The sequence below is a fragment of the Labrus bergylta genome, chromosome 13 (assembly GCF_963930695.1).
Source record: "Labrus bergylta chromosome 13, fLabBer1.1, whole genome shotgun sequence".
Taxonomy (NCBI): Eukaryota; Metazoa; Chordata; class Actinopteri; order Labriformes; family Labridae; genus Labrus; species Labrus bergylta.
In genome coordinates, this window is record NC_089207.1 from 17,216,815 (window position 1) to 17,238,345 (window position 21,531).

General features: G+C 39.8%; 2 protein-coding genes across 3 annotated transcripts; both read left to right on the top strand.

The window, feature by feature from the left end:
- The first annotated feature begins 1,402 nt into the window (after positions 1-1,402).
- On the top strand, positions 1,403-13,939 carry LOC109986034 (protein FAM171B-like). Of its 2 annotated transcripts, none has more exons than XM_065962483.1 (8): positions 1,403-1,736; positions 7,578-7,811; positions 9,257-9,349; positions 9,533-9,694; positions 10,081-10,251; positions 11,467-11,583; positions 11,783-11,906; positions 12,991-13,939. In XM_065962483.1, exons 1-8 carry the CDS (start codon positions 1,556-1,558, stop codon positions 13,892-13,894), a joined length of 1,986 nt encoding a protein of 661 aa, XP_065818555.1. In that variant the 5' UTR covers positions 1,403-1,555; the 3' UTR covers positions 13,895-13,939. The 2 variants fall into 2 exon arrangements, with proteins under 2 accessions (XP_065818555.1, XP_020492204.3); XM_020636548.3 differs by having other exon boundaries at positions 9,536-9,694.
- Positions 13,940-17,515: 3,576 nt separating this feature from the next.
- Positions 17,516-20,497, top strand: si:dkey-10c21.1 (uncharacterized). Its single transcript, XM_065962593.1, has 6 exons — positions 17,516-17,673; positions 18,369-18,405; positions 18,646-18,750; positions 19,582-19,710; positions 19,799-19,833; positions 19,962-20,497. The coding sequence occupies exons 2-6, from the start codon at positions 18,372-18,374 to the stop codon at positions 20,247-20,249; spliced, it is 591 nt and encodes a 196-aa protein (XP_065818665.1). The 5' UTR covers positions 17,516-17,673; positions 18,369-18,371; the 3' UTR covers positions 20,250-20,497.
- The last annotated feature ends 1,034 nt before the right edge of the window (positions 20,498-21,531 follow it).

Consider the following 21,531-nt stretch of genomic DNA (forward strand, 5'->3'; position numbering starts at 1 on the left):
GTGACAAATTGAAGAAAAAAAAAAGGCTGAATAAATGAGTAAAAAAGATAATGCATGCAGATGTTTCCACCGGGGGCACAGGGGGTCACAGCATGGCTTGATTAGTATGAAAATAATTTCACTCACTAAATCTCAAATCAGCTGACACCTATCAGAAATGATGCAGCTTAATTGAAATTGTATTCATCCCTCAGGTCAAGTTTATCTCGCTGTTCTGGTCAAAGTATAGAGGAAGACGTTTAAAAAATAATGCTTTTAAATTTAGAATATTTTCTTGATGATGAGGATGACAACATGAGAAAGAAGTAGACAGTGAACAAGTCCTGAGGGAGAACGTACATTTTCTCTGTTCTGTCCTTCAATGCAGGAGTTTAAACTGTGAATAATCATTCAATCAACACTTAAATCATTTGTCAGACTGAAAAAACAGAGGCAGAATGTATTTCGTTTTCATTGGACCTTAAAAATCAATTGTAGCCTACACCACAACACAGTAAACAGACATATTTGTGTCTAACACGTGTGCTGTATCATGACTACTAGTCTACTTCTTGTGAACTGCTGCAGGTACTCAATACCACCAATTATACAGTAAACATCACCACGACTCATAATCACAAGTCCACTGAATACATTCCTTTATTGTCGCTGTTTGTGTTCCTATGCTACATTACTACCATCTAGTGGTTGAAATCGTTAAGTGCATCTTTTGTGGTATAGCAAAGCAGTCTACAGAAAGTAAACTTAACTGTGACATGTGATGGTTTGTATGGACTTTAGTGATTAATTATGATTTAAATGTACATTTTATTTTATTGTGGACCCCAGGAGGAATATCTGAGCTCTATATTTAACTAATGGTAGTGGTGATCCAAACAAATAAACCAAGAAACAAATAAATAAATATACTCACTTGTGTTGTATTAGGCTAATTGTCGACAAGTGACATGAGAACATGAGTGACATCATGCAATATGTTTAAATAAATCAATTGACAAAGCACTGCCTTATTATTATTTAAGTCGTTATTTCGGCATAACAACGCTGGTTTCCCCCCTAAAAAACAAGTTTTTTCCTCAAGATATCGAGAAATCGGCTAAAAGTTGTTATCATGGGAAAACCAAGCTTTGTTATCCCGACATAAAAAAAGATGAATAAACAAATAATAAAATGTAATTTAACAGTATTATCGCCTATAGGCTGCTAAGCCTATACTGTTGTATGAATTCGCTGCAACTATTGGCTACATTCGTTTGACATGTTTTTTGTTGTCTTATTTATTATGATTGATAGAAAGATGATGAATTGATACATTGATAGAAAGCTCTTCGGGCCTCACGAGGCGGCTTAAAGACAACAAAGGGGGCGGAGTTTCAGTGCCATGTTTGAAGAGCGGCTGACAGCGGAGGAGTTAGGATGGCAGTGCTGTGGGCATCTCTGTTTTTGTGGGCATCTCTGTTTTTGTCTTAAATTCTAGACCAAAACAAAAATCGGACATAGAACCAATCAGAAACGAGCGGCACCGATCGATCAGCTCGTTTTGGTCCATTAAGTCATGCGCTTATTGATCTGTCTGTTATTGTCGCTGTTTTTGCGCAAGAATGGGAAAGTGTCTGCTGAGTTGTTCACCCCGAGCGGACACTCTCTGCATATCAATGACGGCAACTTTTCAGGCCGGGATCACATGAAACAAGAGTCCATTCAGATCCAACAACAAGTTCTCGAGCCCGGTTCAGGTTAGTAGCTGTAAACCCAATCTACCTTTGGATGGGTGCTAAAACTCTTAAGAGTTATTGTTTGTGATCCTTAAGTGTTAAACTGAAGCAGAATACTAGATGACTGTAGCTGGAATATAAAGATAAATGTTGCCTTTTTTACATTAATCACCCTTCATTTTCAGTGTTTTTTTTTCCCCTAACAGATTATAGATGGCCTCATTTAGTCAGCCCAGACCATCTGTATGAGGATTTGTACTGAAATCTACTGATCTGTTCATGAGTCATAAGTGGTGTGTGAGCTCTCTGCTGTCACTTCATGAGGAACGGTTTCTCCATCTGTCTCCTTTTTACTGCACCAATACACAAGAACGCACCCATTTATCAGCTTCTGTGTGCACTTTCTATTATATGATAGCACTGTATTTATTTTGAATATTTAGAGTTGGTATGTATTTTCACACAGGAACAAAAAGCTTGCTTCAGCATCATTTTACTACAGTGGCCGTCAAGTGCAAAGGCTCAGCAGAGGCCCAAAAGACTTGCATGAAGAAAAAATAGCACAATAAATGCTGCAAATAGACAAAACAACTGCATTAAAAACAAACAAAATGCAAAGTCAAAAACAGATATTGTGCAAATGTGTGCATCAAGACAAACGCTGCAATTGTTGTCTTCATCAGAAGTGCTCAAGGCCTGTTAGAGTGCTCTGTGGACCGTTTATTATTGTCGTGAGAGAGTGAGGGACACGAGGGAGATAATTGATTGTTTAGATAGGAAAGTGGCATAGTTGGAAGACGGAGAGTGCTGCAACTACAAGATCTGAAGTGAGTGTATGAGACAGCTGAGCAGGGGTCTCGTCAGGGCAGTGTCGGGATGCCGTGGAGCTAGCGCTAGCTGCGGGGCTAACACGTCCCCTGTACTCAGATCTTGAAGCTGGGCAGTGTCAGTTCATTGCACTGCTAGCTGTGCGGCTACCTGAGGTCTTTTCTGGGGGAAGCTACACTTACCAGTGGTGTAGAGCGTCTACCACAAGGGATGCTAATGATTAAAGCTCAGACTACAACAGATTGGGTTTTGGAGTTGACGATGTTTTCTGAAAATTGCATTTGCATTGCGATGCATGTTTGTTTCCTTTGCAGTGCTTTTTCAGTCGTTGCATTTGTATCCTCTCTGAATATGCTGCATGTTTTTCATAGTGTAAAGAATTTCAGCCATTACCAAGCCTTTGCACTTGTCGGCCACCGTACTTTACACTCAAAATAGGCAGACTTAAAACATGTGTGTAATATCACCCACTGTCAATAATCAGTTCATGTGTTGACAGCAGACAATTGATCGCCTTTGTCTCCTGTTGGCTGTGTTAATTGTTGCAGTAAAAATATGTTCTCCATCTCCTTTCTGCAGAGTGCATCCCTCTGTGTCACACACACACACACACACACCTACACACACACACACACACACACACACATACACATACACACACACACACACACACACACACAGATGCACGCACTTCCATGACAGCCTCCTTGTTTACAGCAGAGGGATGAAAAGGAGCTGAAAGAGGGATTTGTGACCCTGTTCACTCATCAACTGATTCATGACTAATTCATGCTGCTGTAGGAGTACATTACCATCCATCATCACATGATCCAGTTGTTGGCTGAAATACTTGGAAATGCACTCGAGCATGGTGTTGTCCCTAAGACTCTCGCAGCCCCGCACGCTTGCCAACCAACACGTCCCCTTTAGCTTTTTTGTCCCTTCAGTACACAGAGTAAAAAACGCACAGAGGAATTACTTCATCATTGTAGTTATCCTTAATAACAAGGGAAGAAAATTAAATCTTCGTGTGGCATCTTTTCTCGAACCAGATGGTCATTCGTCCCGTGCTGGGAACCACATTCTTGTTGTTTCTTAATAATGGGCAAAGTTTAATCCTCCCCTGCCAAAGTTATTAAACCTCTAAATCTGCTGCTTTAATTTGACTACAAATAAATCATTTGTCATTTGGGTCTGAAGTGCATGTGTCCTTAAGTCACCCCCCCCCCCCCCCCCCGCGCCGCTCTGCCCTATAAGCATCTTTTGTCTCACTTCAAACTTGATACTGCTGACTCGCACTTAGAGAGAGGATTTGGCCCACATGTCAGAGGGTGCACTTGTGTTTTTCCTCAATTGGTGGAATTTGTGGCCTAATTCCAACACACACACACACACACAAACACACACACTTTTGTGTAGAGGCAGTGTGGGGGCAGGGGGGGGGGGGGGGGGGGGTGCGGCAGCAGAGATAAGTCTCTGTTGGACCATCTGTTTATGCTGCCTGTCGGTCTCGCAAAACTGACCAGTCAACATGTTTGTGTTCCTCTCTGTGACTGTTGATTTGTTACTAAATCTCTGGTGAAGTGAGGCTAATGTAACGCTGAATCTGACTTATATGTCAGCAAACGGCCGAAAAAAAAATTCTGCCTTCCTGGGGCAGGCAGCCACATATTATTTAATGCTTGATCAGTTGAAATACCCTCAGGATGCTATACATACAAATATAAAGAAAACACCAAATACATTTTAAAGATATTTAAAAAATGCTTCACTCATTGGAAATCGTACTTCTTTTAGTGGATACCAGTCGTTTTATGTGTCTGATAATACCAGTACTCTATCCACATCATCATGCACAGAATGGGATCTATTTCTCATCTGCCCCAGTGGCTCAGACGGCCCATTTCAATCCACTTCATAAACCTCTTTGTGGCTAGCGTCAGTCCTCCAAATGGGGAGATTATAGTAATCTCTCACGAAACACCTCCACTTCCAACGTAGTGACCCCCTTCTCTTCAGCCACTAAGGCAGAACACACTGCTCCCAAAAAAAACCCTTTTGTCGCTCTGCGGTGGTTTAAGTATCCCTGTGGGACGTTTCTAACTTTGCCAAGTGTGGATGTTTGTTTCATATTGTGGCTGAAATTGCAAGTTATCCCTGTCAGCTGCGGGCGTTAGTCTGTTATTGATCAATGGGAATTGTAAGGGCCAATAATATGGGATGATCTAGTTTTGGCTCTTGCTTTAATGTTGTGAAAGCTGGTGGCATGATGCATGGCTTTATGTGTTGCGGTAAAGCTTTGGCAGATCTTACAGCAGGAGGATTAAAGCAATGAGACCAGCAACAAACTCAGCCACCACAGCAGTCAGTGCTGATTTGTCACCATTAGAGAAGCATGCTTAAGACATTATGACCGGATAGACTGCTGCTTTTGCAGCTTTTAGTAACTAATAAGAAATGTTATGGTCCCTCGTAGAAAATAACTTCATTATTGTGTGACTTTAAGGTCTGACGATAACCAGGATGCTGAGATGGATCGCTCCCAAAACTCCCTTTCTAGCCTAGACTGGATGGGAGTGAAGTTCAGTAGAGGATATTTGTAACAGGGCAGTAGGTGAAGGATAATACCTTGGCACTTGCCAGTATGGCTGAGATTTGCGCCTTCTTCACAGTACTCTTTGTACAGTAGTGTCTTTAAATCAGTGCCCTGTTCAGTGGCTTCATTACTTATTGTTTTCAGGCAGCACTTGTGCTTAAACTTTTTCAACTTTTCTGTGCAGTCAAACATCATTTACAAACTGTTCTAGCCTCATGCTGTGTGCCACTTCCACAGTCATCCCCAGGTGTGCACACATTATAACCTAAATCACATTTATGTTCATCATCGGCATTCATTTTCATATTCATTTCTGGGATCTTTTTCTCATCTGCCCCCAGTGGTTCAGATGGCCCATTTCCATCCACTTCATAAAGGTCTTTGTGGCAAGCTTCATTTGGTGGCCGTGGCTCAGTTGGTAAAGTCAGTCGTCTCTCAACCTGAAGGTCGGCGGTTCACGTTGCTCTGGCTGCTTCTTTGGTTGCCTATGAATGTGTGTGAATGGATTAGTTAATACTGATTGGTACTTTACATAGCAGCCATCAGGGTGTGAATTGGAAGGTGTGACCTGCAGAGTAAAAAGTGCTTTGAGTTGTCAGAAGACTAGAACATTACTTTACAAGCTCACGTCCAATACAGACTCTACCTTTTTTCCCCCAACTCCTGTGGTAAATACTCCGATCAGCCGTAACATTATGACTTATACACTCTACAGCAATCCAATTCAACATCTCTAGCACAAATTACACATTTTGTGTTTTTATTGGCCTGTGTAGTAGTCATACTAACCAGAATGTAATAGTAATTTTAAAGGCTATAATTCTACTTCCTGTTTTTGGGACAGCAGTATCTCAGTCTGTAGGGACTTTGGTTGGGAATCGGAGGGTCGCCGGTTCAAGTCCTGACACGGACCAAGTCTGGAAATTGGTCTGGTAGCTGGAGAGGTGCCAGTCCACATCCTGAGCACTGCCGAGGTGCCCTTGAGCAAGGCACTTAACCCCAAAACTGCTCTGTAGCGCTCACTGTGGGCAGCCCCCTCACTCTAAGACCTCTCCATTAGTGCATAGGATCCTGTTTGTGCATGTGTGTGTATTCAGCCTATGTTTGTGTAGCATGTTCATTAAACAGAGTGTAAAACTGAATTTCCCCTCGTGGGATTAATAAAGGATTAATTATTTTTTTTATTAATCAAGTTGCAGTGGACTGTGGATGGTCCATAGAATAAAAGATGTTCCTTTTATTTTGCTCTCTCAGAAAAATATTAGATTGTAATAATTCTCCCCTTTCTGACCATTTCAACAAAAACAACAATCGTAGAAGCTTTGTACAAGGTCGAACTCTTGTATTGGATTACATATGTGTTCATAATTGTATGGTTGATCAGTGCATGTTGCTCTTTAGCATTTAGAATTATATTCCAATGAATTCCATTTAGGTTGCCACTGTAGGTTGTCTGCTGTATTTTGTTTATTTGAGTTTTTTTGTGTTGCTAATGAGGTCTGATAGGAACAGAGTGTTAGACTGAACCAAACAATGAAGTTTCATATGTAAAAACACAACAATTAGATGAAGACAATATGCTCTGTGGTGATGAGGGGGCATGCAGTGTTGTTGTTAATTCTTTGTGATTGTCACTTTGAATGACACTTTTCACATTCACCATTGTCTTTTGATTAACTGTCCAACAAAAGTATTGTTTGGTGCAGCTTTAATGCCGTGTGTCCCTCATTACTATGCAGCACTGACTCAGAGAAATGAAGTTTTGTTGTCATCAACTTACTGCTGGTTGTTTTTGCACATTGTCAAAGTGGCTAATTGGATTTGTGGATAAGGTGTCACATTATCATTAGGCACTAAATGGGATTCTCTTTGAGCTACCTTAAAGAAAAACAGGAAATGATTTGGGCTCCCTTATGTGAGTCACACCATTGGAAAATATGTCCTGTTAGCCTTCTGCATACAAATGTAGCATTATTCTGGCTTGAATTCAGCCGTTTGCTTATTTTAATTGGCCAAATTAACCATCCATACTTGCATGGATCTCTGTTAAATGTGCTGGACTTTTGGTATTCTGGAGGGATCCTGCAAAAAAACTTTTTCCTGTTTTGTTGTTAATAAGGTCTCGTCCGGGTTAATTGGAAAACTTAGCTAACTCCGTTCTGTTAAGGCACTAAAGCGTAATGCACAAAAATGTGTGTGACCATGATAACAGGTACTTGTACAAGTCTTTATAATGTTGTCGAGAGTGTGTCTGAGAGGTTGTACATTCTGTGTTTTTATGTATTATATGAGATGTTTTTAACTTCCCATTCTTTATAGATCCCGGAAAAAATGAACTTGATTGAACTTATAAATGCCAAACTGAAATCTGTTGTTTTGTAAATCTTAAAAGCAGCTTTGCAAACTTTGTCTTACCTCCATCTTTATGTTCTCGCCAGACTCTGCCTTTAACCTGAAGGTTCAGGTCAACAGTGCGCTGAGTCGTCAGTTCCTGCAGCAGGCTATGGTGGAGGTCTACATCAACTACACCAGGACCAGTGCAGCTCTGACAGGGGAGGATGGGGGCGTTTTGCTTTATATACCGTACCAGGAGGGGATGCCTCTGACAATCGTGGCCAGCAAAGATGGCTACATGCACACACTGCTGCCATATAAAGCCAGCAGAATGCCATGTAAGAGAGTGTGAATGTGGTTAATGTCGATAGTTTTGCTGAATCTCAACAGATTTGAAGCTGAATCAAATAAAGAGAAACATCCCAGTTGATGTTTCTCTTCATTTGTTCATTAAGTGACCACATGTTTATGAATGAAAGTCTTCCTTTCAAAATGGTGTTGCTCCGTGACCCTGTCGGTTTTTATTTAACCTTTAACCATTGAACCAAGAAAGTAACTTAATCGTTGAGATTAAAAATCTCTTTTTTAACAGCATCCTGGCCAAGAGAGGCAGCAGCACAGTCAACAGAGTTCCACACAAACAACGAGCAGCCAAACATGCAAATACAAAAAAATACATTATCAGACATCAAAACACATTTTTAGGGTTTTTAGAGTTTGGTTGTGTGGGACTGTCAACAACCTGAAAGAGGCTCAGTTAGTCACAGTAGGCTCGGAAATCATCAGATACTAGCTGCAACCAGTTCCAATTAAAATCTCCTCGAGCTATTATTTCACAGTTCTGGCCTGTGGAGAGTTGAGCCAAACAATGACATTATTAACAGAGCTTTGCTTAAATGGCTTTTTTTTTAACTGATACTTTTTTTAGAGGGGGGAAAATTTACCCAGATGGCGGCTATTATCAAAAATGTGTGTTCTGGAATGAAAATAGACCTTTTATGTTTTTATTTTGCAACTATATGACGTTCAAATGTCGTCAGGGGGCTCAGCTGTGAGGCTCTGCTGCATGCTCTGCAGAATGGTATTGTAACTATTTGCTCTGCTGGGCAAACTTTGATGTAATGACCATATCATAATTCTGCACCGTATGTTGCAACTTTTCATAGATGCCCATTTTGAAAAATAAAACCCTGATACTGCTCGTCCTTGTAAATCCCATAACTTCAACCAGTCAACTGCTATATTGGTCCGGCTCTTTAAGGATATACTCTGAAAGATCAGCTGCATATCATGTGGTTGTTTGTGTGATAGTGGGACACAAAAGTGTATTTAAATATCTGTGAAATCAAATCCTTCACGATCTGCATCCCAGGGCACAATAAACAGTATTAACACAGACGAGAAAAGAATTACCATCATGGGCGTCAGGGTTTTTCTTAACTTTGTAGCTGTCATTGTAAGGACAAGTTGGCTTTCACAGGTGGGCAATGTTTGTGCAGCATCTAGAAAAACAGTTAAGGATGATTTTTTGACACAAATCTGGAGTCTGGCTCTTCTTCTGACATCGTTGAACAGCTGTAACCAAACAGCGTTTTGCATCTCTGATTATAGCAGACAACTGAATCTTTGGCCCCATTCCACCTGTCTGTGACCAGTTGACCTGATGTGACATGATAAAACACTTTGTCGCACTGCCCTCTAGTGGACAAACATGAGATTTTTGAGTTAACTACTTCATTTAAATTGTGCATTTCTGCCCTTTCTATTTCATTCATTTCTGCAGTATTTTCATCTTTGACGCTGTCTCTACCAAGGGTGAACCAGGGGAACATCTGGCTTTTCAATGAGTCAGTCCTGATCACTGGAAAAACCTCTGGTACTTAAGGTTTTCTCTTTTCTTCCTTGCTCATTCTCTCTTTGCTCCTATGGCTGATTATCAAAGTATACACTTAAGGAAACACATTGTAAAAAGAGCTGAGCTAAATGGAAAATACAGTCATCTTAAAAAAAACACATTTTCTGCTGTTAACTATTTTTTCCTTCTTTGTACAATGTAAAGTAGATGCTTCATTGAAGCCTGTTGTCCAGTTTCCCAAAAGCCTGCTGAACCTGACAGAGAGCAGTAATGTCACTGCTTTTAAAGCCTACCTGACCGTCCCCAAGCTGCCATCACAGGATGACGCCTTTCTGAATACTATGGGCGTCATGAGCAGTAAATCAGGTACAGTGATGGTTATCTGACACTTTTTATTTGACGTATTTCTTATTTTATTTTAGGTGTTTAGATATTTTTCCCTCCAAAATTGAAAAATCCTTTTAGACAATATTTCCTGGTTCGATATTTCATTTGAAGGTTGCAATGCTTTGTAGAATTTAGATCACAGAAGTGTATGTCAAATATGAATACTCTGGTTCCATCTAGTGGTGATATAAAAAAAGACACTGTGGTAGACGGGCTGACATCAAACAGGAGGTTAATGTGCTCATTAGTTACACTAGTTTTTACTGTGTTGTTTAATTTTCTACTAAGACGAAAGAAGAAACATTAAAGGCAATGAACTGATTCAGACTGTCTTGTCTCTCATTCCCTCTCCTGGTTTTTTTCAGGATATGTCAGTGTGGACCTGAGTCCGGTGGCGGCCGTCAGTGTGCAGCTTTTCTCAGGAGACACAGAGTTACATGTGAACGGACCCATACAGATCAGCCTCAGCCTTCCTGACAGCTGTGGGCTCCAGAGTTCAAACAGTGTCCCTGCATGGTTCTTTAACCACACCACTGGTGAGTGACGGTCACATTCAGGTTCAGGTTTTCATCTTTGAGCGACAGTGAAGATTGTTTTTTTTTTGGACTGATCTTATTTTGTAAATGTAGATTAACAAAAGAAGATTAGTTGCCAATGTATGACTTGGTGGCAGAGGGGTTAGTTTGTCTTATGTACAGAGGCTGTAGTCCTTGAAGCTGACGGCCCAGTTTCTATCAACTGTCCTGTCTCTCCAAGAAAGGTACGAGAATAAGATAATAAGCTCTTTAAGTAACAGCAGTATCACTGTAGTGGGTCGAATTTCTTGTTCTTCCAGTCAAACAGTACATACAGGTTTGGCAAGTCTGTTAATTCTCATTGAATTGTTCTCTTGCCACCAAACACCACCATCACGCCCCTACAGTACATACAGCGTCCCTGAGTGGGCGGAGCCAAGTCTTTTCCCCCACAAGGTGGCAGGGTTTACTGTACAGTTATCCAGGGAGTTATCTGACCTGGAACTCTCATCTTTCTCCTGAAGTCAATATTTTCTTTGGACACAAACTTTCAAAATGTTGGGGGCGCAGTTAATTAGATACTTAAACACTACTGGCCTGTATCATCAAACAGTGTACAGCCTGCATGAATATCATTAGAAGAAGAAGGGTTAACGGTTAGAAAGGGATGGGGTTCATGTGAGAGAAACATGTATGAAACATGTTTGAGCCTCTGAGTAAAACATAAACACGCTAAAAGAAGCGTTGCCCTGTCAGTGTGAACACAGGGCTAAGAACAACAAACCCAGGGGAAGTTTGACTTCACGCCACCTGGACTTAAGACCCACATGACTCATCACTCACTCAGACATGGTACTCTCCAGAAAGGTAGCTCAGAGTGACTTTAAATAGAGACAAACTCTCCTACTGTCTCCATTCATCAAAGAACATTTAAAACAAAAAACACTACACCAAGCAAACACTCCAGAAAACAACCACACCCACATACAATCAACCGTAGAACATCTCCCTGAAGGCAACCACACCTTTCTTAAAAGATGCTAATTACCAGTTGATAGGCCATAGAAAAATGAAGAGTTTCTGCTTTTAGTTACTCCTGTTATAAAAATAAGTTTGCCAAAATTCCCTGACAGCACACATTTACAGTTACAAAACAGAAAGGAATGATGTTGTTTAAAAAAAAAAGAAGATTTCATATGAGCATCACTGATGTATTTTGTTGTTTGTTTACTGCAGGTGGATGGATGAGAAAAGGATTGGGGACGGTGGTGTCCGTGGAAGGGAAACTGATGTGGACCTTCACAGCTCCTCACCTTGGTTATTGGATAGCAGCACCTCTGTCGGCCAACAGAGGCAAGTGCTCAGCCAGCTTTGACGTTTAACTTTAAGAATAAAATGGATTTGGCACGGGGAACTAGCTTAGGAATCAAAGATTATTTACATTGCCAACATGCTGTCATACATATTGAACCTTGTTCATTGTTGTGTCTGCAATGATTTTAATGGTGTGTGTATTTTGTATTTTTCACCCTAACCTGTTCTGCTGCTTTAGGTCTCTTTGGACTTACCATCCCCCTTGACTTCATTGTGCGTCATTCATTTCTCCTGATGGTTATTCTTGGAGGAGTTCTTTTTATTGTCATCTGCCTTCTGGTTGGATTATTGCTTTGTCGCAGGTAACAGAGGTTTTCACTGCTCGTTCACATTCATAACATTTCAAATGAACTCACATTTTCACCTCAGCTCACACCTAGACATATAAACATCCTTACTGTGAATAAATAAATAAATATTATTTATGGTCTGTGGTCCATAGTAATTTTTCAAGTAATTTAAAGTTGTTTGGATAGCTACTCCTTTAAATTTACTCTGACTTTTTGAGCCTTATAGGAGGCTCCGGTACAATCCTTCATGGCAGATTTTTTTTTTTTTTTTTTTTATCTTTTAAATTAATTGATGTTTGAAATGGACTCACACTGAGAGAGGAGGGGGGCTGCATGTGGACCCCGGGCCGCCAGTCGCCCACCCCTGATGTACAGTATTTCCACTTTTCCAAAACAGAGATATTGGCTTTAAATCTTGGTCACACTCTTATCTTTTTCAGAGCCCTGAAGCTTCATCGGTAGAGCTTACTGAGGGAGTTAGAAAAGTGCTTTAGGAGAAATCCGGGAGGTTTTGTAGAGACAGATTTTAGGTTAAAGCCGAGCTGAGCAAACTAAAAAAAAGTTAGGGCTTCATGGCAGGAGGGTTTTTTTTCTCATTTTCAGAGGAGTGCTTCTTAAATATGTCTTACTTTAATATCAGTAAAACACCATTCAGTTAACAGACCAAAAGCAAAACAGATTTTCATCTCAAATATTTACAAGTTGACTCTGGGACTTTATTATTTTATGTGTTGTTAACAAATCTAATAGAATACTACACTTCCTGATACTCTAGGATGTGACATGTTGTCGTATCTGAATTTCTAACATAACCTGGAGATTCAAATGACTTGGATCATTCAAAATCTGGCTCCATCTGCAGATTATCTTTTGTAAAAGGGTTTTGTAACACCTTGTCTCACTATTTTATATCTCAAGGTGAAATAATGAAATTTAATGGAACAACATATACAAGAATAAGATGCAAATTTGCACATGCCCGTGTTATTCATCTGCAGTAAAAGATTTACTAAAATTTTGTTCTGAGCTCAGCTTGAGCTAAAATGACCAACAGTCAGATGCACTGTTTAAGACAATTGTTCTGTCTCATCCACAGAAGTTCACCCAGTGAAAATAAGATAAAGAAGATCCCTCTAGTGTTAAGAAAAGACCAAACCACCTCCACTTGTGACGATGATGTCATTGAGGTATCTTCAGGGGACCTCTGTCATCTACAGGACGGACTGAACCAATCCTTCACAGAGAGGGGGGATAACATGCACAATGGCGCTGTTATTTCTATGCACAATAGCAATGTCATAGCCAACCCTGGTGCTGTGGCCATTGCTGTGGAGTGCAACGAACTGGATCTGAACACCGCATCCTTGACAGAGAATTTGTTTTTCTACAACCAGCCTGTTGCCATTCTTCACGCTCCAGCGTTTTTCCATTTGGAGGAGCAGCCAGAGCAACCCCAATGGAGCAAGTCGGCCACTCTTCCCCGCTCGGGGGCTTCAAACGGCGCTGCAGCCGAGCCACCGAGGAAGGACAGCTTCACACAGACTCTGCCAAAAGGTCCCTCTGCCACCCAGAACCAAACTGCAGAAAATGAGGACCAGCTTGGGGTTTTAGAGGACTCTCAGGCTGCAACCTCCAGCAGCCCATCCAGGAGTCACTTCAGCCTCCCAGAGTCAGCATCAGTCCCTGGAACATTAAGCAAAATGGTGGGCAGCAGACACTCAATGCATGCCTTTGCAGATCTTTCTAAAATCCCCACACTTCAGCCTCCTCGGGCCTGGTTTGTGTCTCTGGAGGGTAAACCTGCGGCTGAGATCCATTATTCTGTGTCAGAGCAACAGAGGAGGCGAAGGCCAGCGGAGAGCAGAGAAACCAGCTTAGATTCAGGAGTGGACATGAGCGAACTAAACCAGACGTCGGGGAGGAGAGCTGTAACGCTGGAGCGCAATAATACTTTTGTCAAAAGCACAAGCAGCAGTAAAAACACAACATCACAGAAGTAAAAAAAACAAAAAACATTTTAATGTTGACCCACCATTCCCAGTTTACAGTACAGTCCCCTTTCTTCCATCAGGCGGAGTTGTAACTATTGTATAAAAGTGTAGACAGTCAATCAGCGCATGTGGACTCACTTCCCTAACAAGTCTCCTTACCGTCCAGCTTGAAACGATCTGTTTCATCTCTTCTCCTGCCTCAACATTCAGTGCTAACCAAAAACATGTCACTATCACTTTAAATGTCTATTGTTCCAGTTTCCCTTTTGTCCACTTTTTGAGGACAGATGCACTAATGCTTTGTTTTCCATCAGGATTAATGGAAGGACCACTGTGGCCACCTTAACAAGAGGATATTTGCTATTTTAATAATGTCATTCTATTTGTGTTCATATTCCACGTGTATGACCATGAAGTGAAACGCTTTGTTTCATTTTAATAAAAATAAAAAAAAGAACCAACCTTTTTGCATTTTAGTAGCTTACTATATTTATTATAAACAGTTTTAATCCATATTATGTTCAATATTTTGGATTTTTTTTTAATATGGGCAAAACAACCTTTTATGAGTTTCAATAAAAGGAAAAAGGCATACATTGTGATATCTCAGTACCCGCCTCCCCACCCTGGGCAATATCTCTGTAAGTTGAGAGCCAAATGAAAAAAAAAAAAAAAAATCAAAATTGAGAAAATGACTCCATGAAATCAAAGTTCAGAGAGTTTTAAGGCCTGAGAGGAGTTAAGGCACTTTGCATTGCTTTGCAAAATCCCATGAATGTTATGGATAAAAACAGTCAATTGTTCTTTATAAAGAATCATTAAAACAACCAAGAGGAAGAAACTGAACTGATGTGGGTGTGAGGTGGAAATAATAAAGCATATTATTTGGGGCGCTGGTAGCATAGTAGTTAGTGAGCTTGTACAGAGGCCAGGGTCCTCCAAGCGGGCGACCCAGGTTTGAATCTGGCCTGTGGCTCCTTTGCCGCATGTTATTCCCCACCTTCTCTCTCTCCCGCCATACTACTCTATCCACTGTCCTATCTCTACAATAAAGGAACAACAAGCCTTAAAAAATGTTTATTTTAATAAAAGTAGTCAAAATGAAAGCAACTGGTCTCTTTAGTTCCCAAACCCTCTGAGTGTTGTGAAGGACACAAGGTTATTGGGTCATAATACATTCAGCAAAGGGACCAGTGAGGAAGGCCTATGAGGTAAACACTTTCTTATTTAACAGAAGAGGTGATTCTACCTAGCTGGCATCGGATCCAAAATGGGAACATCATTTCCAAAAACAAGGACATTTCTCAGTTTCAACATTTGATATGTGGTGTTTGTGCTGTTTTCTAATAAATATGGATAAATATGTTTTGCATTACACATTGTTTTTTATTTACATTTTACACAATATTTTTTGAAACAGGGTTGCTTATATATTCTTTTTCATTTGTAAGTCTTGTATACTAATTTTAAATTCGAGTTTATGTGCATATCATTGTAAAGAAAAATCACCAATCACCGCAGAGTGCACCAAACCTTTGACCTTTGGGCCTACTCTACTTCCGGATAAGAAAACTGCAACTTTTCAGGTGTATCCCAAAAGTGGCACACTGGAAACGCGAAGTTGGACATGTAAAACATTGAACTTTTAGGGTGCCAGGCAATGTCTCCCAATAACATTTTTAGACAATGAGAGATAGGCCTAAGACTAATGCACGTCATTATGTGAGTGGAGAGGCCTCGTCTGTGGAAGTCCACGGAGCAAACATCCGGGACATACTGACGCTAGTAGCCTGCAGGTGTTTCTATCCCTCTCAAGACCTCACTATGGTATCTACATATACAGTGTGAGATGATAATCTCCCTGTCACTGTATTAAGTTTTAAACACAGATATGTTTGTATTGGTCTGAGTCGTTTGAAAAAAAACATCGATGAATATCATTTGGTGGAGTCTATGGAACCAGTAACTGTTGAATATAACCAGTGAGAGAACAAGAAGGCCCTAAACAGTAAATCAGCGATGCTTGGCTCTCCACCACAAAAGCAGATGCATCGTTTTGTTATGAAGGCTTCTGACGGCAAGAGGCGGATGTTTCTCCCCCATGGTTTGTTTTCAACGTGATGCATTTAATGGTAGAGGAAACACATTCTGACTCTTTATGGATAACTCCATTGGATCCTCATTAACTGAACAGAGCAATGTTGTTTATGGATGAGTAGAGATGTGTGGCGGTGCGCTGGCGTGTTTACGGGGTCTGCTATTGGCATAATTGTTTGAAAAGACCTGTTTTGAAGAAGACAGACTGAGCGCTTCACAAATGTATGATTTAATATCAGAATGATGTGATTTTGCTCAGTATCTCCTCTAGTCTTTCAAACATCGTGACATTGTTTACTGTCGTGGGTCAGGCTTCATTTTTATGATCCTTGAAAGGATTAATTCATTTGGCAAGCTGAGACGTGTGTACCTGGCAGCCCTTGAATAACAGTCTCCAGCTTTCAGCTCATATCACAGGATGAAACACTGATGAAACACATTTTGACATTTTGAGAAGTGATAAGTTGTAAGCATTAACACTGGAGTAATTCTGCATAATGATTTTCTTTTTTTAATTCAACCTTAATCTAAACAGGAGAGTGTCCTGGCCCCCATCAGGCAGCAGGACAGTTATCAAAAGTTTCTGACATATGAGTGACCATACGTAAACAACACATAATACTTGATGACAAGAGATCAAACACTCCTGAAAGAACAAGGAAGATGAGAGGATGATTCTTATCTGATCCCCACTGGGAGAGTTCAGTTGTTGCAGCAACACAAAGACAAAAATGATTTAATAAGTAAATACAATACAATATGATAAAATAAGAACATATTAAAGATTGAAACAGCAAAGATTTGTCAGAAGAATATCTGCAGCCAGATCTAAGTCATTAACATTGATATATCCTATATGAACCTGTCTGTGATAAAGACATAAAGTACAGGCACTCTGCTCCTGTGGTGAAGCTATCTTCTTTTCAGAGCTATTCTACGGTCACATCATCTTACTTTGACTTGTCAGGAGTATAAAGAGTGTGAGCGCAGTATTTATGTGAGTTGCAGATGACCTGAGTGCAGTGCTGGAGATGTGAATGAAAACAGCAACAACCTGAAGCCACTTGCTGCGATACATGTCTGCACCCACTTCTTTTTCATGATTCAACATGAAGAATGATCAGCCAGCTTATTTCATTTTCCAAGGTGCTTACCTTTGCAATCGACTATTAAAAGTTGAATGTGGTGTGTTCAGAGTTAAGCAACAGTACGATCCACATGTGTACAAATCCAGTTCGACTGGGATTTACTAAGAAAACGTTGTCTGCACTTATTTCTTTGAGCATGCCGTTATCGTTTTTTGCGGGTAAGCCTACTTAAACTTTTATATAATTTTTTATGAGACTCTGGATCTGCAAGATAGAGTAACATTAATCATGAATAGGTTAAAGCAGTGCAACGATATGTTTGCAATATTGTGCAATGTGCACCTTTACTGTGGCATGCTGCAGAGCAGGATTACATCATCATAGACTACTGGGTAATCTTCCCCTGCTTCCTGTACACGTGTGCCAACCAGATAGAGTAAGAGGAAGAGGGAGTGTATCTCTTTGTTTGAAGTGTGACAGAAGTGTGACAATTTGCCAGGAAGCGTTTGGTTTCTTTTTACTGGAATTCTGAAGCTATACAACAACATATCATCTTTGGATCCATCTTTCCAACTATAATACGATAACCCACAGCTCATACAGGTAAGTCTTTATGTGGTGTGTGTTGTTTCATAAAGAGACTCCACATGTGGGTCATGTTTACCCTGTGAAAATTTTGTTTGCTTGTAGTTTTAGTCACTTTATGACTCAATATTTCTCACGTGTGTAAATGTGTTATATATATATATGTGTACATTATGTTATGTTATGTTATGTTATGTTATGTATATGTGTAAATTATGTTTGATCTTAATGTGTAAATATTTCTATTCCTTCAAAAAGAAAACATTTTGACAGTTAAGGTGGACTAAAGGGTGCAAGACGTGCTCACAAGTGATTCTCATTTTGTCATCAGGTGTGATAGGTGCAGAAAATCTAATCAAATGTATCACAGTAGAAAAAAGAAAACAATATGCAGTGTTTCCCCGAGGTTTACAGCATTGGGTGGGGGGGGGGACAAGCCGACATGCCGACACGGGGACACAACACAGTCTGCTCAAAAGTCAGGGGCCCGCCCCCCTAATATAATGGTAGGGGAAAAACTGATATGTAATACCACCAGTGATAGTTTGCTTGATGTTATTAGAATTAAAAAGACAGGATAACTGTTTAACTTTTGTTTCTGTAATAATTACAAAAACAAAAAATAATAATTACAGATTGGAGCGTTGAATCCACATGAAGCTTGCTGCTCTTCCTTCATGTTTCAGTGTGCTGGTTTTTCTGTATCGTTGCAGGTCATGGACAAAGTGATGCCAGCCGTTGGAACAGTTGGTATGTGGTTTTATTTTATCTCTGAAAACATTCAGAGACATGTTAACGAGACAGAGACATTGAGAAAAGTTGAGATTAATTCTAAAATGATAAAATCTCCCTGAACTTTGAATTTCCAAGGCAACTTCATCTCATTAATAGAAACTACCACATTGTTTCCACACAGACGGTAAAGACTGATACAATTGGACTTAATGCCATCCTAATTGTATTTATGGTCATTGTCATCCATATTTACAGTTTCATCAGATGACTGCAGTGTTGTCACTGCCAGAGATATAAACGTGAACGCAAAATCCCTCAAGGTGAAGATTGAAGCAGTGAGCGATCCAGAACCAAAGTCTGGTAAGTAGTAATATTTCTCAAGAATCAAATTGCTTTACTACATTAAAGGGTGTAGCTGTTCTCATTCCAAAAACCATGAATTGATGTGATGATGATGATGATGATGATGATGATGATGAATTTATTTTTGTGTCATGCACACAAAGTGCTCAACCCTCATGGGCTTATAAGACACCGAAGAATTCAGTTGCAGTGGTTCACAAAAAATCATAACATTACAAAGTTGCCAACTCCTGTCAAAGTTCAGTCTTAAACAATGTGTTCTGTCTTTTTTCCCAGGCTTTACAAACTAAATCTGCTACAACAAAGGTTCCTTTTTTAAAACACAACTCAAGTTTTTCATAATCGTCTAACCAAAAGAAATCAACATAATTTAAAGACATTCTTTTAAAAAGAACATCCCTGATGTCAGCATACATCGGGCAGTAAAACAAAAAGTGAATCTCATTTTCAATTTCTCCTAACTCACACAACAAACAAACTCGATCTTCCTCTGGAATGGAATTAAACCTGCCGATCTCTACAGCTAAAGGCAATGTTCCTGAACGTAACTGAGCGCAGAGGGATCTTTGTCTTTTAGTTAAATTAAATTTAGCATCGGCTTTTACGCTGAAGCAATCCTTTATGAGACAGTATGTTCTTAGTTTTGGTTTGCACCATATATCCACAGACCATTTCTCTTTGTACAATAGAAACATATTATTTTTTATCTCCTGAATATCACAAGTCAACTTATTTAGAAAAATAAAGGACATATTATCCTTATGGAATACTGATCATTTAACCAACATTGATTTAAATAAAATAAACATGTTTCATGTCCTTGTTTAGGGAATGCTGATAATGGAGCAGATTACGTTGCTCGGGGTGGCAGTGTAATATGTGTTGATAAAATAAGCGGCACTATTGACGGTGACGTTGATCTGTCAGTTTCTGTGAAGAAATCCAAAGTACGTGCAGGTACAGTTTCATATTCCTACAGATACAATCATGTGTTAAATGTTGATGATGATGATGTCAGCTAACCCTAACTCTGCTCTTTACACAGGACAAGTAGATGAGACACTGGCACCTTCTTCTCAGGTACACACACACACACACACACACACACACATCTATGGTATCCATGACTTTGTCCTAAGTACATTTTATGTAATTTAATGACTCATTTGGTTCTAATATACTTTGTTGAATAATCTGCTGGCTTTTAGGACCCTGCTGTGAAATTCATCATTGAGCACAAGGTGGCGCTCATCGACTGCCTGATGGCCGACCACTTGTTCATTCTGCAGCATGTGCATGCCAAAGACATCGTCACGCATAGACAGTACTGGAATATGAAGCACACATCCCAGCCCGAACAGACTGTCACTGAACTAATTGATCAAATGATCGGTAAAGGTCAAGAATCTTGCTCTCGCTTTCTTCAACTTCTCAAAGAGCCTGATGTTCTCAGCACATATCCCCAGCTCCAAGAGATGACAAGCAAAATGAGATGATGATGATCGCAGTAATAAATCTGTTTTTAAGAAATCGGCTGTGATGTGTTTGAACTGTGGACAAATTATAAACCAACCAATAATTTAGATATTACCCTTCATGAAATATAACCCTCCTTTGCACATGAAAAGCACCACATTCATCATGGTGGTTCTTTGAAGGAGTTACCTGACAAAATCAAATGCCGGTGTTATCTGATGAAAATTGAAAGTAAATGAGAAATAAAATTGAGCAGATAGGAACCATATCTGGCTGTTGTCGTCTTTGTTATACGTCTTTAAGAGATAACTATAACATGCATTCAATTCTCCTTGGATTATGCTGCCTATGAAAGGAAACATTTACATTATGTAGTTTAAAGGACTGATGTGACTTCTGTACCAGACATAGAGATTTACTGTTCTTACTGTGCAGTGTAACCCTGTGTTTGTGTTTGTCTCACAGCTTGTCTGCTTATGTGTTGTCATTTCTTGTGTTTTTTTTTCCATCCAAGATGAAGCTTGTACCCAAATGGACAATACAGATCATTTGTACTTCATTTGGGTTTTAAGATGAGATAAAGTAAGACAAGACTTTAGTGCCCATTTGCACAGAAATTTGTCTTGGGTTACACGCTCAGAAATCTTTTATCCTAATATTTGTTATTATATTAGGATAATATATATTATATTTTAAAATCTTTTTATACTTAGCTTGCACCGTGGTTCAGAGAGAAGCGTTTTTCGATGTCCAGCACATGTTGAAAAAATTGACAATAACGATGACTTTGACTTTTTTGACCTTGAAAGTCAGACCCTAAAAAGTTACACTTCAATAAAATCACAGTGCTTCAGTGCTTAGATAATGTAAGGAGATTTGACTGGTGGTGTAGTGCAGCTACATTTATTTCTTCCTAACGTCATTGGCTTAATTTGTGTGATCTTCCCGGGACTTCAGGTAGCGGTTGAAATGCTGACAACAATGGGCCACAGGATTTAGTTCCTTGACGAGTACTTAATGTTCTATTTAGTTCTGGGGACCATTGGTCGAAAAGGGGCTAATGAGTGGGAATGAGTGAGGATGGGGTGTGACCTGTTTCTGCTCTACTGTTTGTTCAGCAGTGATATGGAGTGAGGAATCAAATAGTGCTCCTCTTATAGTTTGGCACCCTAAAGCGTCTCCTAGAGGGCAGAAGAAAGGTATGTTATTGTTTCATTCTCATGTTTAATTTTATGCAGATTTTTTTTGTTTGTGGATGCTCTCGTCTTTTTTTTTTTTTTTTTGAGATTTTGATTTGATTGT

Bases quoted from the DNA above. Each gene is read 5' to 3' on its own strand.
- si:dkey-10c21.1 (XM_065962593.1), top strand. From the start codon at position 18,372: ATGGACAAAGTGATGCCAGCCGTTGGAACAGTTG. The intron at 19,711-19,798 runs GTACAGTTTCAT...CTCTTTACACAG, and splicing joins GAAATCCAAAGTACGTGCAG to GACAAGTAGATGAGACACTG. The intron at 19,834-19,961 runs GTACACACACAC...GCTGGCTTTTAG, and splicing joins CACTGGCACCTTCTTCTCAG to GACCCTGCTGTGAAATTCAT.
- LOC109986034 (XM_065962483.1), top strand. From the start codon at position 1,556: ATGCGCTTATTGATCTGTCTGTTATTGTCGCTGTTTTTGCGCAAGAAT. The intron at 10,252-11,466 runs GTGAGTGACGGT...TGTTTACTGCAG, and splicing joins GTTCTTTAACCACACCACTG to GTGGATGGATGAGAAAAGGA. The intron at 11,907-12,990 runs GTAACAGAGGTT...TCTCATCCACAG, and splicing joins GGATTATTGCTTTGTCGCAG to AAGTTCACCCAGTGAAAATA.